This window comes from Schistocerca serialis, chromosome 2 (assembly GCF_023864345.2).
Source record: "Schistocerca serialis cubense isolate TAMUIC-IGC-003099 chromosome 2, iqSchSeri2.2, whole genome shotgun sequence".
In the NCBI taxonomy this organism is placed as follows: domain Eukaryota; kingdom Metazoa; phylum Arthropoda; class Insecta; order Orthoptera; family Acrididae; genus Schistocerca; species Schistocerca serialis.
Genome location: NC_064639.1, coordinates 404,035,134 through 404,054,537, shown reverse-complemented (window position 1 = coordinate 404,054,537; position 19,404 = coordinate 404,035,134). Strand labels below are relative to the sequence as shown.

Here is a 19,404-nt window from a genome sequence, read left to right as displayed (position 1 = left end):
CATATCGTATTACACGTCTAATCCTTGCAGTACCTTGCGGCAGCCATAAATGCAGCATACAACCATGGAATGCCAAGCGGGAGGGGCAATAGAGATATAATAGTACGTTTAAATCAAGAGAAAAAGATTATCAGCAAACATAGTAACAGTGCAATGAAAGGATAACCTTCATTCCCATACTTTACTATACAAAGTGTACCATAATTAACAGTGAAAACTGATGCGGATGAAAGTATATGGTAATAGAAGCAAATTCGTTGCAGTAAACATGGGTCCGAGACTTTTGCGATGTAACTGCGAATGTACGTTCGTGAGCCACCACTGACATCAGTGTGAAATAGTGTCGAATTTAGTGTAAATCTATTTCAAATGCAAACTTTTCGATTACGTCCGAATCGGTTGGGCTCAAATCTCAACCAAGGCCTACCTTAACAAGAAATACAATACCGTTGCGTCACGTTACATGTTACAATTTACTGTTCACCCCAGTGTGTTAAAAGTGTTTGGTTGCACACGATGCTGCAAATGCAAACAGAGTTAGAGATCTTGCAATTAACATCATCAACTTGACCGGTTCTATATGTAGCTAGCAACCAACAACCCGTCCGTAACCAGAGGTGCAGAGAAGTATAACAGTGAGCACTACTGACTAATTCATGTGATGATTTACTAGTAGGATGATATGTAGGGAAGTGACGTCAATACTGAGACACAAAAGGGCGTAAGAGCTCTTCGGAACAGCGTCCTTCGAGTGCTTCTGTGAACGTCATCAGTTTCACGTGCGAACTTTACGGAAATAATATCAGTTTTCATTACTCCGTCGCGTCAGATTTTGTGTGTTGAGCTTGGGCCAGTATTCTGCATCACAGACACTCAAGCTTACGCCCATGACGCAAAGTTTGTTGCATACGACTTCGTACATAAGGGTGGAGAGAAGTGCGCTTCATAGTGGTGCGGCAATTGTCGTTGTAGGAAAGCTGGACAGGAGCACAAATGATTAGCGAAAAAGTTAACAAAGGAAACAGAAGATTTGTTTAACTTGTATTTCTCAGAGTGTACGAAGACTCTTTACAAATACTGCAGCTAGAAATAGAGTCCAACTCTCAATGTCAACAAGGTTGAGGCTCTCTGAAGTAAGCACGAACGGAGGTGTCAGAAAAGTGACTAGGCGGCGACTGCGTAGCGCCACGCAGCGAAGAGGCTCCGAGTGCCGAAGTGCGAGTGGGGGCTGTGTGGCTGCGGCCGCCTCTCCCACACCACGCTCGCAGGGGGCGCCCGTAGCCCAGAGCTGCTGGAAGCGTGGTTCAGTGGGCGTGCACCATTGGGTCCGCCGGATGCCACATGATTGCTATCGGTATCTGATAGAAACCTGCAATCCCGTTGCCAGCTCAGACGTCTACGGGATGGTATCTATACCTGATACCACAAAGTTCACAACTTCAGCGAACCTGCTCCCGTTGTTCACCGCTGTTTGGACAAGTAACACGTTTATTTAACGACGGTGTGGTCTTTTTGGGTGCCTTCTTAACGAAATACGCTTCTGCAGTGGAAGGGACAATTGCCATTTACCATCTCCTACGACTGCTTTTCATCAGCTGTCGACTTACACAAGCTTCCTGCAGATACTTTCCATAGCTTTATAGAGTTCCCAGAGATTCTGCTTCTTCTCCTGTCTTCTACATAAAATTAATTATTTCTTCAAATCCAAGTTTTGAAGCTTTTCGCATGAGTACGATTATCCAAAAATCTTCAGAACACCTGTTCGAGATCCTTATCCGATATGTATTCTCATCTCGGTAGCTTACAAAAAATGTTAATCACCCATCCAGTTTTCTTCCTTTGCTGACTTGTGTACATCTCACGCCTACGTGCTTATGCGGACAATACAAATTCGTCAAACAGAATTCGAAGATCGTTAAACAACGTTACACGAGTAGGAACGAGGTCGTCAGAATTTTTTTCGCACAGACTCCTATTACTGTATTCGACGCACCCCGCTAATGAGAATTTTAAGAGAGAATTTGAGCCAGTCACTCGCGGTAGCTCTTCAGCTGCTGAATCACACACACAATACCTATAAAGTCAAGCATCTGGCTCTTATTCGTCGATAGTTGTGTGATCTTCCGCGATGTAAATGTACAGAGTACAATAAAACGCACTCATGGTTGGCTGGAGAGCGTGGGCTGCTGAATTGTCGCGACGTGCAGCGGGCAGCAATCGCGAGTTATTGGGTTTCCAGTGCGCCCGAAATTCGTGTTTGCGGCGGCGAGCCACGCGATCTCTTCATTAGGGCGAGGGGACGGGGCGGTTGATGCGTCAGCAGCGTGCTCTTGAAAATTACATTTGATCCCGCCGAGCACCGCAGTTACCGCCAGATGAAGCGAGCTCTGCTCACGCCCCGCTATCATCAATATATTTAAAAATAAAATACAAATAAAAAGCCACTGTCGGCCATTCATGTTACACGCCGATTCGCTTTTAGTCTGTTTGTGAAAGAGTTGTTCCACACGTATTTCTCGGAAGTCCTGCCTATCGTTCGACCGGTGATCAGAGTTAGTGCAGCGTACACTGACAGGAAAAAAACGTAACACCGAAAAATAATTAATGTAGAGTAATGACATTTAGGGAATATATTTGTCTAGGTAACATACGTAAGTGATTAACATTGCAACATCATAGGTTAACGTAAGCGCGAGATAAGCCATTGCAAATGTGACATGCTGGTACATTAATAAACGGTGTAACCACCAGAATATTGAATGCAAAAATGCAAACGTGCATGTATTCTGTTGTACAGTGGAAACTGAGTTCCATGCCTGTCGCACTTGGTCGGTCAATATAGGGACGGTTAACGCTGCTTATGGATGACGCTGGAGTTGTCGTCCGATGATGTCCCACATTTGTTCGATTGGAGACCGATCTGTTGATCGAGTACGCCAAGGCAACATATCGATATTCTGTACAGCATATACGGGCGACCGTTATCCTGTTGGAAAACGCCCCCTGAAATGCTGTTCATGAATGGCAGCACAGCAAGTCGATTCACCAGTGACGTACAATTTTGCGCGGGATAACCAAGGGAGTGCTCCTGCTATCATACGAAATCGCAGCCGAAATCATTACTCCAGGTGTACGTCCAGTGTGGGTTGGTTGCAGACCCTCACCTGGCCTCCTAATCAACACACGGCCATCACTCACACCTAGGCAGAACCAGCTTTCATCAGAAAACACAACAGACCTCCACCTTGCTCTCCAATGAGCTCTCGCTTGACACCTATGAAATCGTAAATGTCGATGGCCTAGGGTCAGTGGAATGCACGCTATAGTGCGACCGGCGCGGAGCTGTCTTTGAAGTGACCGATTTGTGACAGTTCGTTGTGGCACTGTGACACCAAATGCTGGTCAAATCGCTGCTGTGGATGCTGCACGAACAGGATGGTCTTCCCTCTCGGCAGTGCCACGTGGTCGTCCGGAGCACAGTCTTCTTGCGACCGTACATTCCCGTGGCCACCGCTGCCAGCAATCGTGTACACTGGCTATATTCCTCCCACGTATTTCTGCAGTATCTCAGAAGGAACATCTAGTTCTCGTAGTCTTACTACAAAACCTCGTTCAGACTCAGTGAGGTGCGGATAATAGTATCTTGTCGCCTTAAAGGCATTCTATTCTAACATCAAACCACCACGTCCAAACCCAAGGGTAACTAAAGCTTACGGCCGTTGCAGCACGTATTTAGAGCAAACCTGATTTACACCCTCATACTGGCGCTAGTAGCACCTCTCTTGTGCGACTGGAGCGAAATTCGAATAGACATCATCTTATGTAGAATCACGAGTGCCAACTTTTGTTTATGTCGCACAACTCCTTCTTGGAGTTGCGAGTTTTTTTCCGTTAGTGGAACCAGGCTGGCTAAAAGTACTGCCTAATAGATGCGACGCTATCTTTCGATCTCTCCATTACTATTCTGTTATATCTGAGTATAAATAAGGGTATTTGTGACCAGTCATATTTGAAATACTTGTTTATTTCTCAAAAATAGTTTTCTAACCTCTCAGGTTCATCTTGAGATGGTGCATACATATTTATTTTCGTAGCTTTAAGCTGGGCACTAACTTGCGCCACTACGGGCGGCATGCAAGCATCACGCTACGAAAACACGTACCTTCTGCATGCCACATTTCGAGGAGAAAACTAGTTTAAGGAAATAAACAGATATTTAAAAATGATTTGTCGCGGGTATCTGTATTTATATTCCATTAATACAATCACATGTTCCATAACACCCATAGTGGATAAACTTGATCTATTACATTTGTTAACGTTTTATTCTATATCATTTCACTGGAAGCTTTTTCTATAATGCGTCTTTTCATCTCCAGATCATAAATATGACTCAAAATCAACAATTACCCATAAATTTGCTCTATACCTCCATTTATAGCATGACCAGTTTCGGACTTATAAAATCTATCTTCAGATGTCTATTACGGGCTTGTAACTATATATCGAAGCCAAGTATTGCGATCTGTTTGCCATACGGCACAATATGGATATAATAGTTCAAAGGTGTTAAAACCCAACAAAATGGGTGATCCAATGCCCCTTTTATCAAATATTGCTTTAATCACGCTCTTCAACGATGAAAATGTCAGTAGCTACAAATGCTATTGTATTTGTAGGCAGAATATCTAAAGGACAGGTCCAACACCCTGGACAAGGTCACTGAAACCCACTAGATAGGATTCTAGTACTCTTAGTGGACCAAATTTTCCCAACAAATACTTGTCAGCTTGAGAGAATTGGTGGCGGTATCGAACCATTCGTCTTGGGTAAGCTGAACCGTGCAAAATGGAGTGCGAGAATGTGATATTGGTGACAATGACATGGACATTCAGTTCGGCGGCTCCTTTCGCGCAACTCGAGAAGAATAATTCGCATGCTGGCAATGAGGGCCAACTTCCCTTCCTTTAATTCGGAAAACATCCATAACAACTGAAGTAAACACACACACAGAAAAACATCATATCCTCATCGTGACAAGAGGTGACACGTCCTCTTTCAGCATATTCCAGGAACGTCTAGAAAATGGATGACACAGACTAATGACTAGCAGTTGCCATCCAGAGCGCGAACACATCTCTTTGAACACCTATCGCGAAGGGTACCGTAGTTGAACCGAGTCGCAATGTGAGCAGTAAGGCGAAGGCAGGAGAACTGTTGTGCCTCAGCTTTAAATTCTCCATCATACTTAATCAACAATGGCCTTCCCTTGAACCATGCCTGCATACAATGATCTACCGTAATATCATCCTTTTTGTCCTATAGGGACTCTCTGAAGTGATGCAATATTTCGTTGGGACCACCACCTATGGATATGTCCAGACAGAATAGTGGACTCAACCATCTAAATGGAAACAGCACAGCCGGCTGGTGTGGCTGAGCGGTTCTAGGCGCTTCAGTCTGGAACCGAGCGACCACTACGGTCGCAGGTTCGAATCCTGCCTCGGGCATGGATGTGTGTGATGTCCTTAGGTTAGTTAGGTTTAAGTAGTTCTAAGTTCTAGGGGACTGATGACCTCAGAATTTAAGTTCCATAGTGCTCAGAGCCATTTGAAACAGCACATTCATAACTATTTTTTCGATAGTTTCCCAAAATGCTTAGGGCAAATGCCTCTTCATTTGAAAAGGACACGCTCAGCTTCCTTTGTCAATACAAGCTTGTTCCCCGTCTCAAATGGTCTCGACATCGACAGGGTATTGAAGCCTAATCTTACTTTCTTCTCAACTTCTTCCAGTGCCGACAACCTAATTAAACATGTTGCTAGTTTGAAGTTTACTTAGACAAGCTGAGTCAGGAAGGTGTATTCCTCTCCACGTCTAAAAGAGCAGTAAAGGAGCATATGGTCACATTACATTTCTACAATTACTCAACGGCCAAGGAACAATGTGGATTCGGTACAGACTCTGTTTTTATCGTGCGTGGTCCAGTCGTAATTCCGGCTGCCATACCACATCCAACTCGTGATAGTTTACGCAATAATATTATATTTCTCCTTTGCCCACAGGAAGTTAGTTTGTAACCTGCATGCTCCATAAGTCATAACTGCGACCTCTGGCTAAGATGTTTAACGTGTCAGTTTTACAATTATGCTATACTTTATCAACGTAGACTATAGCAAAATGTGGACCACTTTCATGTTTTTTTTAGTTATGTTGCTTTTTTCATGCTTACACTGATTACTAATACTGCTACTACACACCCAGAAATTGTTGGCGTCGTGATCAAGCAGATATGATTTCAGTTTGTGGTTGAATTAATTTTATTGTGCAGTAAACTCTTTACATCAGTGGATACGGTTTTCTTCACCAAGTGAGTGCTGTAGACTTGTTTTCGAGCGCTACCCGACAAAATGACGCCATCATTTTCTTCAGCAAATGTGTACATGAGTTTGGTCAATTTAATGGCTTCACGACAAATTTTCTGGTTCCACCAATACCGTAACTACATCGTATTCCAAAATGCCCTATCTAATTCTTTTGTTTTTTGTGTATACTTACAACACTATCACACGAGCATGTCACAATGCTACAATTGGTTTAAATCAGCCAGTGGCCATCTTCAGACGAAAGGCAGATGCTGCAAGCATTTTCTGCTGCGTTGAAGATGTGTGGCTTCGCCCAGCACATAACTATGTCGCGAAGTTGTTCTCTGATCTGACGGTGATGTCATATCGTTCAAATGGCTCTGAGCACTATGGGTCTTACCTGCTGTGGTCATCAGTCCCCTAGAACTTAGAACTACTTAAACCTAACTAACCTAAGGACATCACAAACATCCATGCCCGAGGCAGGATTCGAACCTGTGACCGTAGCGGTCGCGCAGTTCCAGACTGTAGCGCCTAGAACCGCTCGGCCACTCCGGCAGTGATGTCATAAATCTATAAGTTACGGGTTTGTGTTTCCACTGCTCAGGAAATGTCCTGTTTTACCTCCTGGCAGCCGCTAGGTGGTGGCGCAGCGTCGAGGATGTGGAAACGCTTCACTGAACGCTACACAGCTACTGTCACTGTTAAGAAGTGGAAGCTTCTTCACTTTAGGGCGGTATACTCTTAGAGCGTTCAGCAACAAAAGGCAAACGAGAGCAGTCAGCTCGGACAGACTTTCTGTTGGGTCGCAACAACGGAGTGAGCAGCGGGATTCCGTGAGTCGTTTTCGTCGGCAGCGAGGGCGCCGTGAATAATATAAGAGCGCGCCGGAGCCATTAGGCTGTTGGGCCGGCACGCGATGTCTGCCTGATTACGGCCGGGCTCACTTACGGCGAGAGCGGCGCCCGCCGCCCGGCCGCACGGAACGCCGGCTGACTTGGCGACACCCGGTCCGGTCACTTGTCTCTCGCCTCAGGAGAGGAACTCACTGAAACGGAAACCGCCGCACTCATCCAATCACTAAACTAAGCACGGTCTTGAACTTGTCCCGAGAATAAGATGACGTATTCTCAGTGAGTGCCCGAACCCTAGATCTCCAGGGCTTTTTTCGTGAAGAGAGGCATTGCTTGAATCGCATTTGAGAAAATATTGATATCGAGCTTGTAGCTAACATTTGTCCGTGTCTGCTTTTAAACCAATAAGTACTGAAAAGAATTTTGCCTTGAGTAAACACAGTTTTCTTCTCTTTCGCCCATTCGTGCTTTACCATCGTCAGTGGGTTTATTTTATTTTTTGTCGAATAAAAGGTAAAAATTGCATATATACGTTTCAATGCAATATAAAGCTTAATAGCACATACATTCATGAAGCTACGACATTGCAATGCCTGTGTTATTCTGAATTACGATTCAAACTTCCTTTGGACATGCATGCACGTCGTAGACTCACGGTTGACAACATACAGATGTTTGGGTCTAGCAGTGAGTCGTGCACGGATAGCCAAGTGGTGAGGCGACCACCGCTCGCGATAAGCGGGAGATCCGGATTCGAGTCCCGGTCCGGCACAAATTTTCATTGCCGTCATTCCATTCTACAGCTGATGGTTTTCCATATTCGCAATTGCGAATACATTTCATGTCTGTCGCCTGCACAACAGTTCATATTTTTGTACAGTAGGCCATGTGCAAACAATGTCTCCATAGTAGGCCTACATTACTGATATAGAACGAAAATATCTGGCCTAAAATGAAACATTGTTTTGTTAGTGTGATATGATTTCACTGTGCATTACGTTCTGTTGAAGTTCTCCCTCTTTCTCTCCGTTTTAGACACAGACACCCATGTTTAGAATACGTAAAACAAGATGGCCAGACAGTTGAATATTTCACACACAGTGACACAGTGTGTGTTTGAGAGAACCTTGAAAACTTTCGACAACATGGAAAGAACAAAAAGAAAGTATAAGAGACACTTAGAAAAAACTTGGCAAAAAGTAGGTAGACAGTTTACTATTTCACAATTAATAGCCATAAATGTTAATACATTTATCCCAGAATAAGACTAGACGATCACGGTCTTAATGGAAAAAGTTTGTAGCTGCTCATGGAACCGTGATTGTATGCAGACGTGCACCTCTTCGTCCGAAGCAAATCAACGGTAGCGAATGTCTCTCTTCAGTGCTCAAAAAACATGGAAATCTCAATGGGAGAGTTCGAGACTATGTGGAGGATGTGTAAGGGCTGCCCTACGAAGTTCCCACTGCGGACCCGCATGTTGCCAACTTGTTTTGAGTACGCTGCACAAGGCGCACAACCAACACGCAGAAACATTTTCAAACAAAAATTATCATACTTGAACCTAACAAACAAATGTTAAATATATTTGAACATAACAGTGTTGAACAGTTGAATTTAATATGTAAATATTTCCACAGTGATAATACAGCCTTACCGAACACCGATAGTTTCATTTCATACCTAATTTGTCGTTCAGTATCAGTAATGGCTATAGAAAAATTCGTTACAGCTGCTGATAACAAACTGCACCAAAATAACAGCAATAGAGCAGATGACAGATAGCTACATGAATATCAGCCGGCCGTAGTGGCCGTGCGGTTCTAGGCGCTACAGTGTGGAACCGAGCGACCGCTACGGTCGCAGGTTCGAATCCTCCCAAGGGCATGGATGTGTGTGCTGTCCTTACGTTAGTTAGGTTTAAGTAGTTCTAAGTTCTAGGGGACTGATGAACTCAGATGTTAAGTCCCATAGTGCTCAGAGCCATTTGAACCATTTGAAGAATGGGTCACAAAGATGAAAATTTTGTTTACCCAGGGTAAAATCCTTTCCATAACGTATTTATTTGATAATATAGTTTCCACTGTATTATTAAATAATGTTATAACAGGATTTACCAAAAGAAATCCAATTATCTGTACTTATATGGTGCAAAAAGTTAAATTTGAATAAAAGCAGAAATGTTTCAGAAAATATGGGTCCGACACATTTGCAAGAAAACTGCGAATGCATGGCTACAAGGCACCACTGACCTCGGTGTAAAATAGAATCATAGTAAGGACAAACCTTTTAATCAAGTCCTCAAAATTCAACCATGGCCTCCCTTAAGAAGACATACAATACTACTTCAGCACGCCACATGTTACAGTTTGCAGTACACTTATAGCTGTTAAGCTGCTTAGCTGGGTGGTAACGTGCTTGCCTCCCGTGCACTGGGCCCGGGTCGATTCTCGGCCGGGTTGAAGATTTTCTTCGCTCGGGGACTGGGTGTTGTGTTGTCCTCATCATCCTTTCATCCTCATCATCGGCCGCAAGTCGCCCAATATGGCGCCGAATGAAATAAGACTTGCACTTGGCGGCCGAACCCGACTGGGACATCCCGGCCAACAACGCCATACGTTTATTTCATTTGTTAAAGGGCATATTCGAATTCTCACATTAGGATGCAGCACTCTGCTCATATACTTTGCGGTGAGTTACGAATTGTTTCAGACACTCCCGGATCATCTCGTAAATCTCAACAAGTCTTTACAAAAATGGTTCAAATGGCTCTGAGCACTATGCGACTTAACTTCTGAGGTCATCAGTCGCCTAGAACTTAGAACTAATTAAACCTAACTAACCTATGGACATCACACACATCCATGCCCAAGGCAGGATTCGAACCTGCGACCGTAGCGGTCGCTCGGCTCCAGACTGTAGCGCCTAGAACCGCACGGCCACTTCGGCCGGCAAGTCTTTACAGTTCCAGTTCTTCACTTCACGTCTGAGATGACACCAGGCACAAAAATTCATAGGACTGAGGTCAGCTGACCTTGGAGGCCAAGGGACAAGCCCTGCTCGACCTATCCGTCTTGAACTGTACTGGCGCGCTGGAAATCGTCTTACATCAGAAGGAATATGTGCTCCATCAAACATGTACCATATTCTCTATCCATGGGGCACAATCGTTTTTGCATCTATAGCAATACTCTGCAGTTCGCACTTAAGTGCATGGTAGAGGCATAAGAGACTCCGCTGCGGACGCTAAACGCCTGCATGTTGTGTACCCAACAAATATGTAATCATCGCCACAACCATTTCATTATTCTTACTTCACGTTCAGGAAAGTTTCCAGTGACATTTAGCGGAAACCTTGCAAATCCAGTTTCCGCTGACATATGCTGACAAAGGAAATGTGACACTCCCTGCCGTGTCTTGCTCCGAAACACACTATATGTGTGCCACTCGTCACAGGGGTTTACTTTCACCCACTTTGTGTAAAGTTAAACAAAAAAAGATTCAAATTTCATAATTTACATTTTTGAAAGCTCATTGTTACTGGCTCAGGAAGCGGCTAGTTGCGACTTGTTATTAATATTCGCCGCAACCCTTTCGGAGTCAATTCAGTTCAACGGAAACTGAGGCTGTTCGTTCCAAGAATTAGAGCACAAGTCGTACCCTGCCGAGCTACGACTATTCCTTCTTCCGTGTCCTGCAAGTGAAACCTTCGCAAAGTGAAATAATAGAGAACTGGTCTGCCAGTGGTCGTCACTTACTGGATTTTTGATCTGCAGTTCAGGTGCCCGCTGGCGGCGGTACGGTAGAGAGCGGGTGCACCCTGCAGGTAGGCAGCCAGCCAGGCGTCAAGATTTCCAGCGGCTGGTTATTGGGCTGGGCGGTGCAGCCGGTTTATGGGCTGGCGTATTACTCTCTTTAATTAAGTTTACTCTGGCGGCAGCCAGCGCCTATCTGCAGGGCCGGGGGGAGTTTACAGTGCCGCCGCGCTGCTTACCGGTGCCGGGCCACGGTTCGCCTTGCACCAACTCGATAAATACTCGCCTCTCCCAAGTTCCCGTTCCACAATGAAAATTCTAAATCTCGCTTTACTAACTCCAGCGTTAATACTAATTGAAATATGGCGCTAGTCTACTCATAAACAAACCAAATGTAGCAAAATAAATTATAAACGTAGCATAAACTTGCCACCGTCCGTATTTCGTAAGAACTCAACTTACTGTAAGCACATCAGTTACAGTACGGCCGATATGGGTAAGACTCCCGCAGAAGAGATATTTTTATTATTGTAACTAAGACGACTGATCAAAAACTTTCTGGACAAAGAGAGTATCTGCGTAAGATTGTGGGCTAACATTCGACAATAATAACAAAAAAATTTACAATGAAATAAAAACAAAATAAAGATCGTTCGTTCGAATGTGCATGTCTGAGAAATCGAAGTTGCTGCTACCATTCAGTACAGTATAGCTTAATCTTGTGCATTACAACATGTCTGCACACTCCTTGGCATGCCGTGCGCAAGGTAGCTGAGACGCTTCTGTTCAGACCGTTCTCTCTCTTCGATGGAGGTTCCCTAGAGATTATCCAATGTCTGAGGAAAATTCCTGCGAGTGAGCTTTGCAAGTTCCAGACATTCTCAATCGTGTTCATATCAGTAGATACCAATTGCCATTCCAATCGGCTAATCCCTGTCTCTAGGTGAAAAGTGTTAACGAAGTGGGAATTCTGCGCTCCTCCATTATCGTCTTGAAAGCATCGTCGAACTGTTGACAATAGGGCTCGACGATAGGTTAGAGGTGGTTGCATGTCCCGGTACTGCACGGCCCCCAAACTACCGTGCATAGCGACGGGAGCCGTCCGACATTCGCACACGATACCAGCCCAAAACATAACCCACTCACGCCCCTGCTGGGCGGATGACAACCGCTTCGACTCTCTTCCAAGACAGGCTCATCCGGATTTCAATAAAAACGATTCCCAGCCCACGCGTCACCCCACACGATGCTGGGAGGTTTGTAATCTTTCCATTGGTTGTTGGTTCTCTATTGCTCGTAACGAACACTTGCAAGGCAAACGGATCATGTGCAAAAATTCTGAGTCGACAAAGCCTCCCTCCTACCAACCAACTTGTCTCCAAAAAGGAACCTTACAATTCTGCAACTTTCACCTCGCGCTTCCTCCAAGCAATAATTTGTACGTGTGGTTCATCATTTGGTGTGTTGGTCATGGACCGCCATTACAAGGAAGTTCTTCAGCGTTTTGGGTCTCACGATAGTGGTTGTACTGTTTATTCAAAAGGCGTCCCCGTAGTGTCTATGAATCTGACGGGCACTTCCCGTGCAGAGGGACTAAACAGAGTGCACAAAACGCCCGGACTCATTTAATATTAGACACACTACACTCATCTGCACTGTGAATGAAAGTTGACTCTTACCTCAGTTATACAGGATGAAAGGCGTTATTCAAAACTGTTGGCACCTAAACAGCGTGGTCATTAGTGTCCCTCCTCAAGATCGTGGTGCTAGTGCATGCGTAGCTACTCTTATTAAAACTAAAAGCAAAGGCCACATACAGCCACTTACACAGCTGGCTGTACGTACTGATTTCCTGTGTTCATAAGAGAACAAAGTAAGCAGTTTCTGATAAAACAAATGTTCCTTGAAACAATTTGTTTGGATTGTACCCTATATGGAATTAAAATGTGGACGATATACAGTACAGACAAGAAGTGCTTTCTAGAGGTGGGTGGATAGAATAAGTGCTGACGAGATACTGAACAGAAACGGGAAGAAAAAAAATTTATGTAATAAGCTGATGATAAGATGATACAGGTTGAAAAGATGCACCCTAAGGAATAGAGAATTTGGTAATGGACGGAAGTGTGGGAAGGAAAGGGAGAGTAAAAATTTGTAGTGGCACACCAAAGCTTGAATATAGTAAATTATTCATGACTGAAACAAAATATGATCAGGCGAACATCAGCAACTGAACAACATGTTAACAGAATAAAAGTTTGCTTTAGTTGCAGTAATTTCTTATTTATTACACGACCGGTTTCGAAGCTTAAAGCTTTGCCACACATCTATATTTCCGTAATTACTTGGTGTTACCTGAAGATGAATTTTTAGGCTTCAAAATCGGTCGTGTAATAAACAAGAAATCACTGGCAATTGAAACGGACTTTTATTATTTTTATCCTCATGACTGATGACATCCGCATTGGGTTGTATTAATACAACTATAAGCGGATGATGTCAATCATGGATCAGTAATCTTCACAAAAATTGTGACTGTCAAACAACAGATACAGTAAAGTGGTTGAAGTAGATGTAAGATGCAGGAGTTACGCAGAAATTACAGACTAGCACACGACAGAACAGTGAGGTAGGTTGCCTCAAATAGATCCTGGGGCTAATGACTAGAATAGCAACGTACTGTGATGCATCGGAACCATCTCTAGTAAGAAGACTTCAGCAACTATCATGTGAACTTAAAGCTGATGTTTCTTTTATTGCTTACATGAAACTTGATCAGTACGGAATAAGAGTAGTCTACAGTAATTTCATCATAAAGATGCAATGTGTGAGCTCAAGATCTGGTACGAAAGAAAATCCAAGATACCAAGGAACCATCGCCGCCCGGAACTAGAGATCCACACATTGTGGCTTAAACGCTTCACTCGGGTCGTGTCACGGACTGCGAGGTCCCTCCCGCCGGAGGTTCGAGTCCTACCTCGGGCATGGGTGTGTGTGTTGTTCTTAGCATAAGTTAGTTTAAGTAGTGTGTAAGTCTAGGGACCGATGACCTAAGCATTTTGGTCCCTTAGGAATTCACACACATTTGAACACAATTTTTTTGCTTCACTCGGTGCAAATGCGCCATGTATTATCTGAAAAGTGTCCGCCTACTTAGCTGGGTGGTAAAGTGCTTGCCTCCTATGCACTGGGCCAGGGTTCGATTCCCAACCGGGCTGGAGATTTTCTCCGCTCGGAGACTGGATGTTGTGCTGTCCTCATCATTTCACCCTCATCATCGGCCGGAAGTCGCCCAATGTGGCGCCGACTGAAATAAGACTCGCCCTTAGCGGCCAACAATGCCATGCGATTATTTCATTTTTTACATGACAAGATTGAAAATCGCGACTTATTCGCTCAGAAGGTGGTTGAGATGAACATGGATTTACCGATAGCAGTAATTATTGCTAGGGTTTTAACCCATTCTGTTTGGAAGGACGGTCGTCGACGATACTTGTCGGTTAATGGCCTGACACCTTTCAAACTAACCTAGGACTTGGATAACGGTACATTGAAGTACGTCACCGCAACCAATACTTCGTATTTTCATTCTTTAGCTCCGTCAACTCACAACAAAATAATCACCTTTCAACCAAACCCATAATTCGGGTTGCACTACGCAGCAGTCTGTCAGCGCAACCTATATTTCAAAAATAATACAGATGCAAAAAAAATACAGCCATATAAAGGTGGTAGAACTACCGCATACCTAAGGTATGAAAGGGCAGTGCATTGCCGGAGCTACCATTCGTACTCAATGATTCACGTGAAACGGTGTTCGACGAGATTATGGCCCCAAGACTAGAATTAATTGACTTTGAATGCGGAATGGTAGTTGGAGCTAAACACAAGGGACATTCCGTTCGTAGATCGTTAGGTTATTCAATACTCCGAGATCCACAGCCTCAAGAGTGTGCCGTAAATACAAAATTTCAGGCATTACCTCTGACCACGAACAACGCAGTGACCGACAGCCTTCACTTAACGACCGAGGGCAACGCCGTCTGCTTATAGTTGTTACTGCTAACAGACAAGCAACGCAGTGTCAAATAACCGCAGAAATCAAGGTGGGACGCACGACGAACGTATCCGTTAGGGGAGTGCGGCGAAAATTGGCGTTAATGGGCTATGGCAGCAGACGACTGACGCGAACGTTTTTGCTAGCAGCACGACATTGTCTGCAACGTATCTCCTGGGATCGTCACCATATTGGTTGGGCTCTAAACTGGGAAACCGTGACCTAGTCAGATGAATCCCGATTTCAATTGGTAAGAGCTCCTGGTCGTGTTAGAGGGTGGCACAGACCCCATGAAGCCACGACACCAGATTGTCAACAACGCACTGTGCAAGCTGGTGGTGGCTCCACAGCGGCGTGGGCTGTATTTACATGGAACGGAATGGGTCCTCTACTCTAAGTGAACCTATCACTCGGCTACTTTGCTGGCATTTGTACCGATTCATGGACGTCATGTTCCCACACAACGATGGAATTTTTATGGCTCCGAAGTACCACTTCACAGGGCCACCACTGTTCGTGATTGGTTTGAACAAGATTCTAGATAATTCGAACGAATGGTTTGGCCAGATCGCCCGACACGAATACCATCGAACATTTGTGGGACACAATCGAGAGAACAGTTTCCACAAAATCGTGCACCGACAACACTTTCGCAATTATGGATGGTTATAGAGTCAGCATGGCTCAGTATTTCTGCAGCGGACTTGCAACGACTTGTGGTGTGCATACCACGTCGAGTTACTGCACTACGCCGAGCAATAGGAAGTCCGACACGACATTAGAAAGTACTCTGTGACTTTTGTCACCTCAGCGTATTTCGAGTAGGCTGGTGCAGAGACTAGGTTATTCCGGGTCTTTGGCCTGAAGCGGATCCAGCGGATGTCTGGAGGGCTGAGTTCCAGAGGCGGCCTAATTAAGTCGGGCTACCGGCCGGCCTGGGCCGCCACGCCCGGGCTACCGGACAGCCCGTGCCTGCCGTGAGAGCCGCGCACCAATTACGGCGCCCACTGACTATTGTTGCCGCGGCGCTGCATTCCGCAGAGTCCCCACCAAAAATGCCTGCGCGGCTGCCGCGCGCGCCTCGAGCGCCTGTCTGTACACGCACTCATTGAATTTTCGGCAAAAACCCCTCCGCGGCATTCCCCGGATGTGGAAGTGGGCACAGACACTGTAACTTCACACTACTTGCTTCTGCGGAAACGACGAATGACTTTCAAATTTAAGGTGCACTTAAAAGTACAGCTCCACGAGACATCACGCTAATAACACGTAACGCCGCCTTGGGTTTTAATACTGGTTGCAGTTCAAGAGAATACGCAAGTTGTCAGGTGCCCCACATCAAGCTTAAGTCGACCACTAACGATTAGACCAGTAGAGCTACAAAATGCGGGGGATGACAACTGGTACGTTTCACCCGTTGTTATATAGCGTGCACACAGCCCTGTGAACGGGGCGGTTGTCTTCTTGAAAAGCGGGAATGCCCACAGCATTCTCTACATGAAGATGTAGAAAGAAGGGCAACACCTGGTCACTGTGAATGTTGAAATAAACTTCCACCTTCATGTTCATGCTTACCTGCATGTGTGGGCCCAGTCATGCTGCCGAACCCCGCCCCCCCCCCCCCCCCCCCCCCACAAAAATGAATTACAGGACCAACATCGATCAGAATTTTACCCTCGCCACACTGCGGTTTAAACGCCTCAAAGGGCCATCTTACAGAATTTGCAGAAAGGCAAAATTGTGAATCGTCGGATCACGCTACACGCCTCCAGGATGTCAAAACAAACACCTTTCAGCCGTCTAGTTTACAAACCTATTTTATTTGGCTATCAGTTTCGGCGATTTATTACGCCATCTTCAGGCGCCTGACCGACGTGTAGGAAGATTCCACCTCGGTTCTGGTCAAAGCAGTGGCCAGCAGTACTGGTATTAGTAGATTTCTGCTTGCTCTAGATCACTTCAACCATTATCTGCCGACCAAAATCAAGGTGGAATCTCATGACACGTCGGTGAGTGGCCTGAAGATGGCGTAGTAAATCGAAGAAACTGGTAAACAAACAAAATAAGTTTGGAAACTAGATGACTGAAAGGTGTTTGATTTGGTATCCTCTATCGAACAGCCAAGTCCTACAACCTTCTCTGAAAAAAATTGACATAACATAGACTACACGCCTCCAGTCAAACTGGCTGGTATGACCCTAGTCTCCGGCCCCTGTCGGTTAGCATACTTCTAAGACCACTGCTCTTATGCCGTGTCACACATCAGCGAGTAGAACACACATTCTTTTCTAAACTTGGCGGAAACTCCGCGTTGACACACCAACAAATTGGGCAACTTTCTTCTCGATAGCTGTTCTGTGCCACTCTGTCACGTCGATCCATCTTACTGCGCTGTTGCCTACAAGTGACTGGCACATAAAGACTACTCCGCTGCCCTGACTTACGTGAGCAGTGACGTCACACGACCACCTGGTACCAGTTCTACTCCATCTACAGCGCTCCAAACCGACCAGTCTGCTCCTTTCTGGAGGGTGACATATTTGGTCCAGTGCGCTAACCATTAGAAATAATATAGTATATAATAAAACTGACAACAGTATTGACCGCTTACGTCTCTAGTGACCTTCTAATCAACGAGAGCAAAATTCCTGGTTTTCATTGGCGTTGATAAAGAAGGGTTATTTTCATTTGGTACTGACGACGATTCGAATTTCTAGGTCTTTTGGCACAGTGTGGCGTAGTACGTGAAATTCTCCCAATAATATACATCCTCTATTGCGCTCATATTATAAATGACTCATTGTTTAAGAAGATATCGGAAGTGTACTGAAATTATTGTCAAAGAGTGAGTTCTTCAGTAAAAGAGCGTTACTGTTACACAGATATGGGAATGAGGAAGAAGCTCTTGCAAGCGTGCGCCGAAGCACAATATATATGGAAGTGAAAGATGGACCACCACAAACAGGTAGAAGAAGTAGTATTTGAAACGTGACGCTACCGAAGAATGTTATAAATTAAGGAACAGATAAACAATGAAAATGAGACGTACTAAAAAGAATGCATGATAAAACATGGGACACACTCAACAGAAGATGGGAAATGCATCCAGGAATAGTTCATTTGGCGTTGGAAGCAGAAGTAGACGGGAAAATAGTGGAGGCCAAAGAAAGACCAGAATATGCGTAAAAGGTATAACAGTATTTTGGGCATAATAGTTACGTAGAAATGGAAAAATTAACACGATACAGGGAAAGATGGACAGCATCAAACCAGTCTAAAACTAATGACTTAGAATGTATAAAAACAAGCCTGAACGCGAGGTCTGTTGCGCGAACAATGGCAGAGGAAGTGTACAGGAATTTACTGACGAGTCTAATGAAGATCATTAAAAGATATATAATTTACTGAGATCTAAAACACGACCCCCGTTATCTGCAAGCTTACAGATTCAAACTATAACAAGACTAAGAGAACAACACTACTATCTATTTATCTAAAATTTACATCTAAAGCAGCAAATGTAAATGACATGCTGATTAATAATATAAAACCTGTGGTTAGTTAGTTGTTCGTGTAGAAACAGAGAAAGAAACCGTGAATAATGCGAAATGACGGAAGCAGTGAGGCAACGGAACTCATCAATATTACTTGTCGGGTAAAGTTCATTTAAATCTATCGTTTGAAAAAGGGCCATACCACCATGACGATTTCTTTGTTCAACGGCCAGTTAACATTATGCGCGACGTCACGATCGAAAAATTTATTTGCTTGACTTTTCACCTGGATTGTGTAAAAGAGTTAGCCCGCCACTTTTTGTGCGATGCAGGTTATCGGATGGACACGGCGGCAGTGTCCTAATCGAGAGCCCAAGATAGTCTCCTCTGACATTTTAGTTCAGCGGAGCGGCAATGGATAATAAACAGTTCGCTCAACACATGAAAACTTGTACTAATCAACATTTGAACATGTTTCATGATGGATCCACAAATCCTCGGAATGTACATGAAAGACAAGTAACCTTCCTCAAAGCTATCGTTTTACTTTATTCGTAGAAAAGTTCTGTCTTACTAGTAACCTTCCTCAAAGCTATCGTTTTACTTTATTCGTAGAAAAGTTCTGTCTTACTATTGAGAAGCAGTGCCTCTTGGGAAAAGAAATTCTAGCTCCCTTACTAATAGTCAAACATTGCAATTATGTATTATTCATGTACTCATTACGAGTTAGCGTCAAAAAGATGTTATGAACGCAATTTTATTTCGCATATTTTGCATTCCATCCGTTATGCGGTATGCGACATGAAAAATATCTGAAATGAAATTTGAGTATATCTGTCTGTCACTTAACAGCAAGTCTGTCAGCAAAAAATTCACTGC

At 44.4% G+C, this 19,404-nt stretch overlaps 1 protein-coding gene across 1 annotated transcript in view; it reads right to left on the bottom strand.

Annotated features, from left to right (window-relative positions):
* LOC126456023 (pseudouridylate synthase RPUSD2-like) overlaps positions 1-16,171 on the bottom strand; it is a 561,359-nt gene extending 545,188 nt beyond the window's left edge. Inside the window, exon 1 of the mRNA XM_050091777.1 lies at positions 16,082-16,171. Within this exon, the coding sequence (XP_049947734.1) occupies positions 16,082-16,171 (90 nt within the window). The remainder of the gene's footprint in view (positions 1-16,081) is intronic.
* Positions 16,172-19,404: the final 3,233 nt, after the last annotated feature.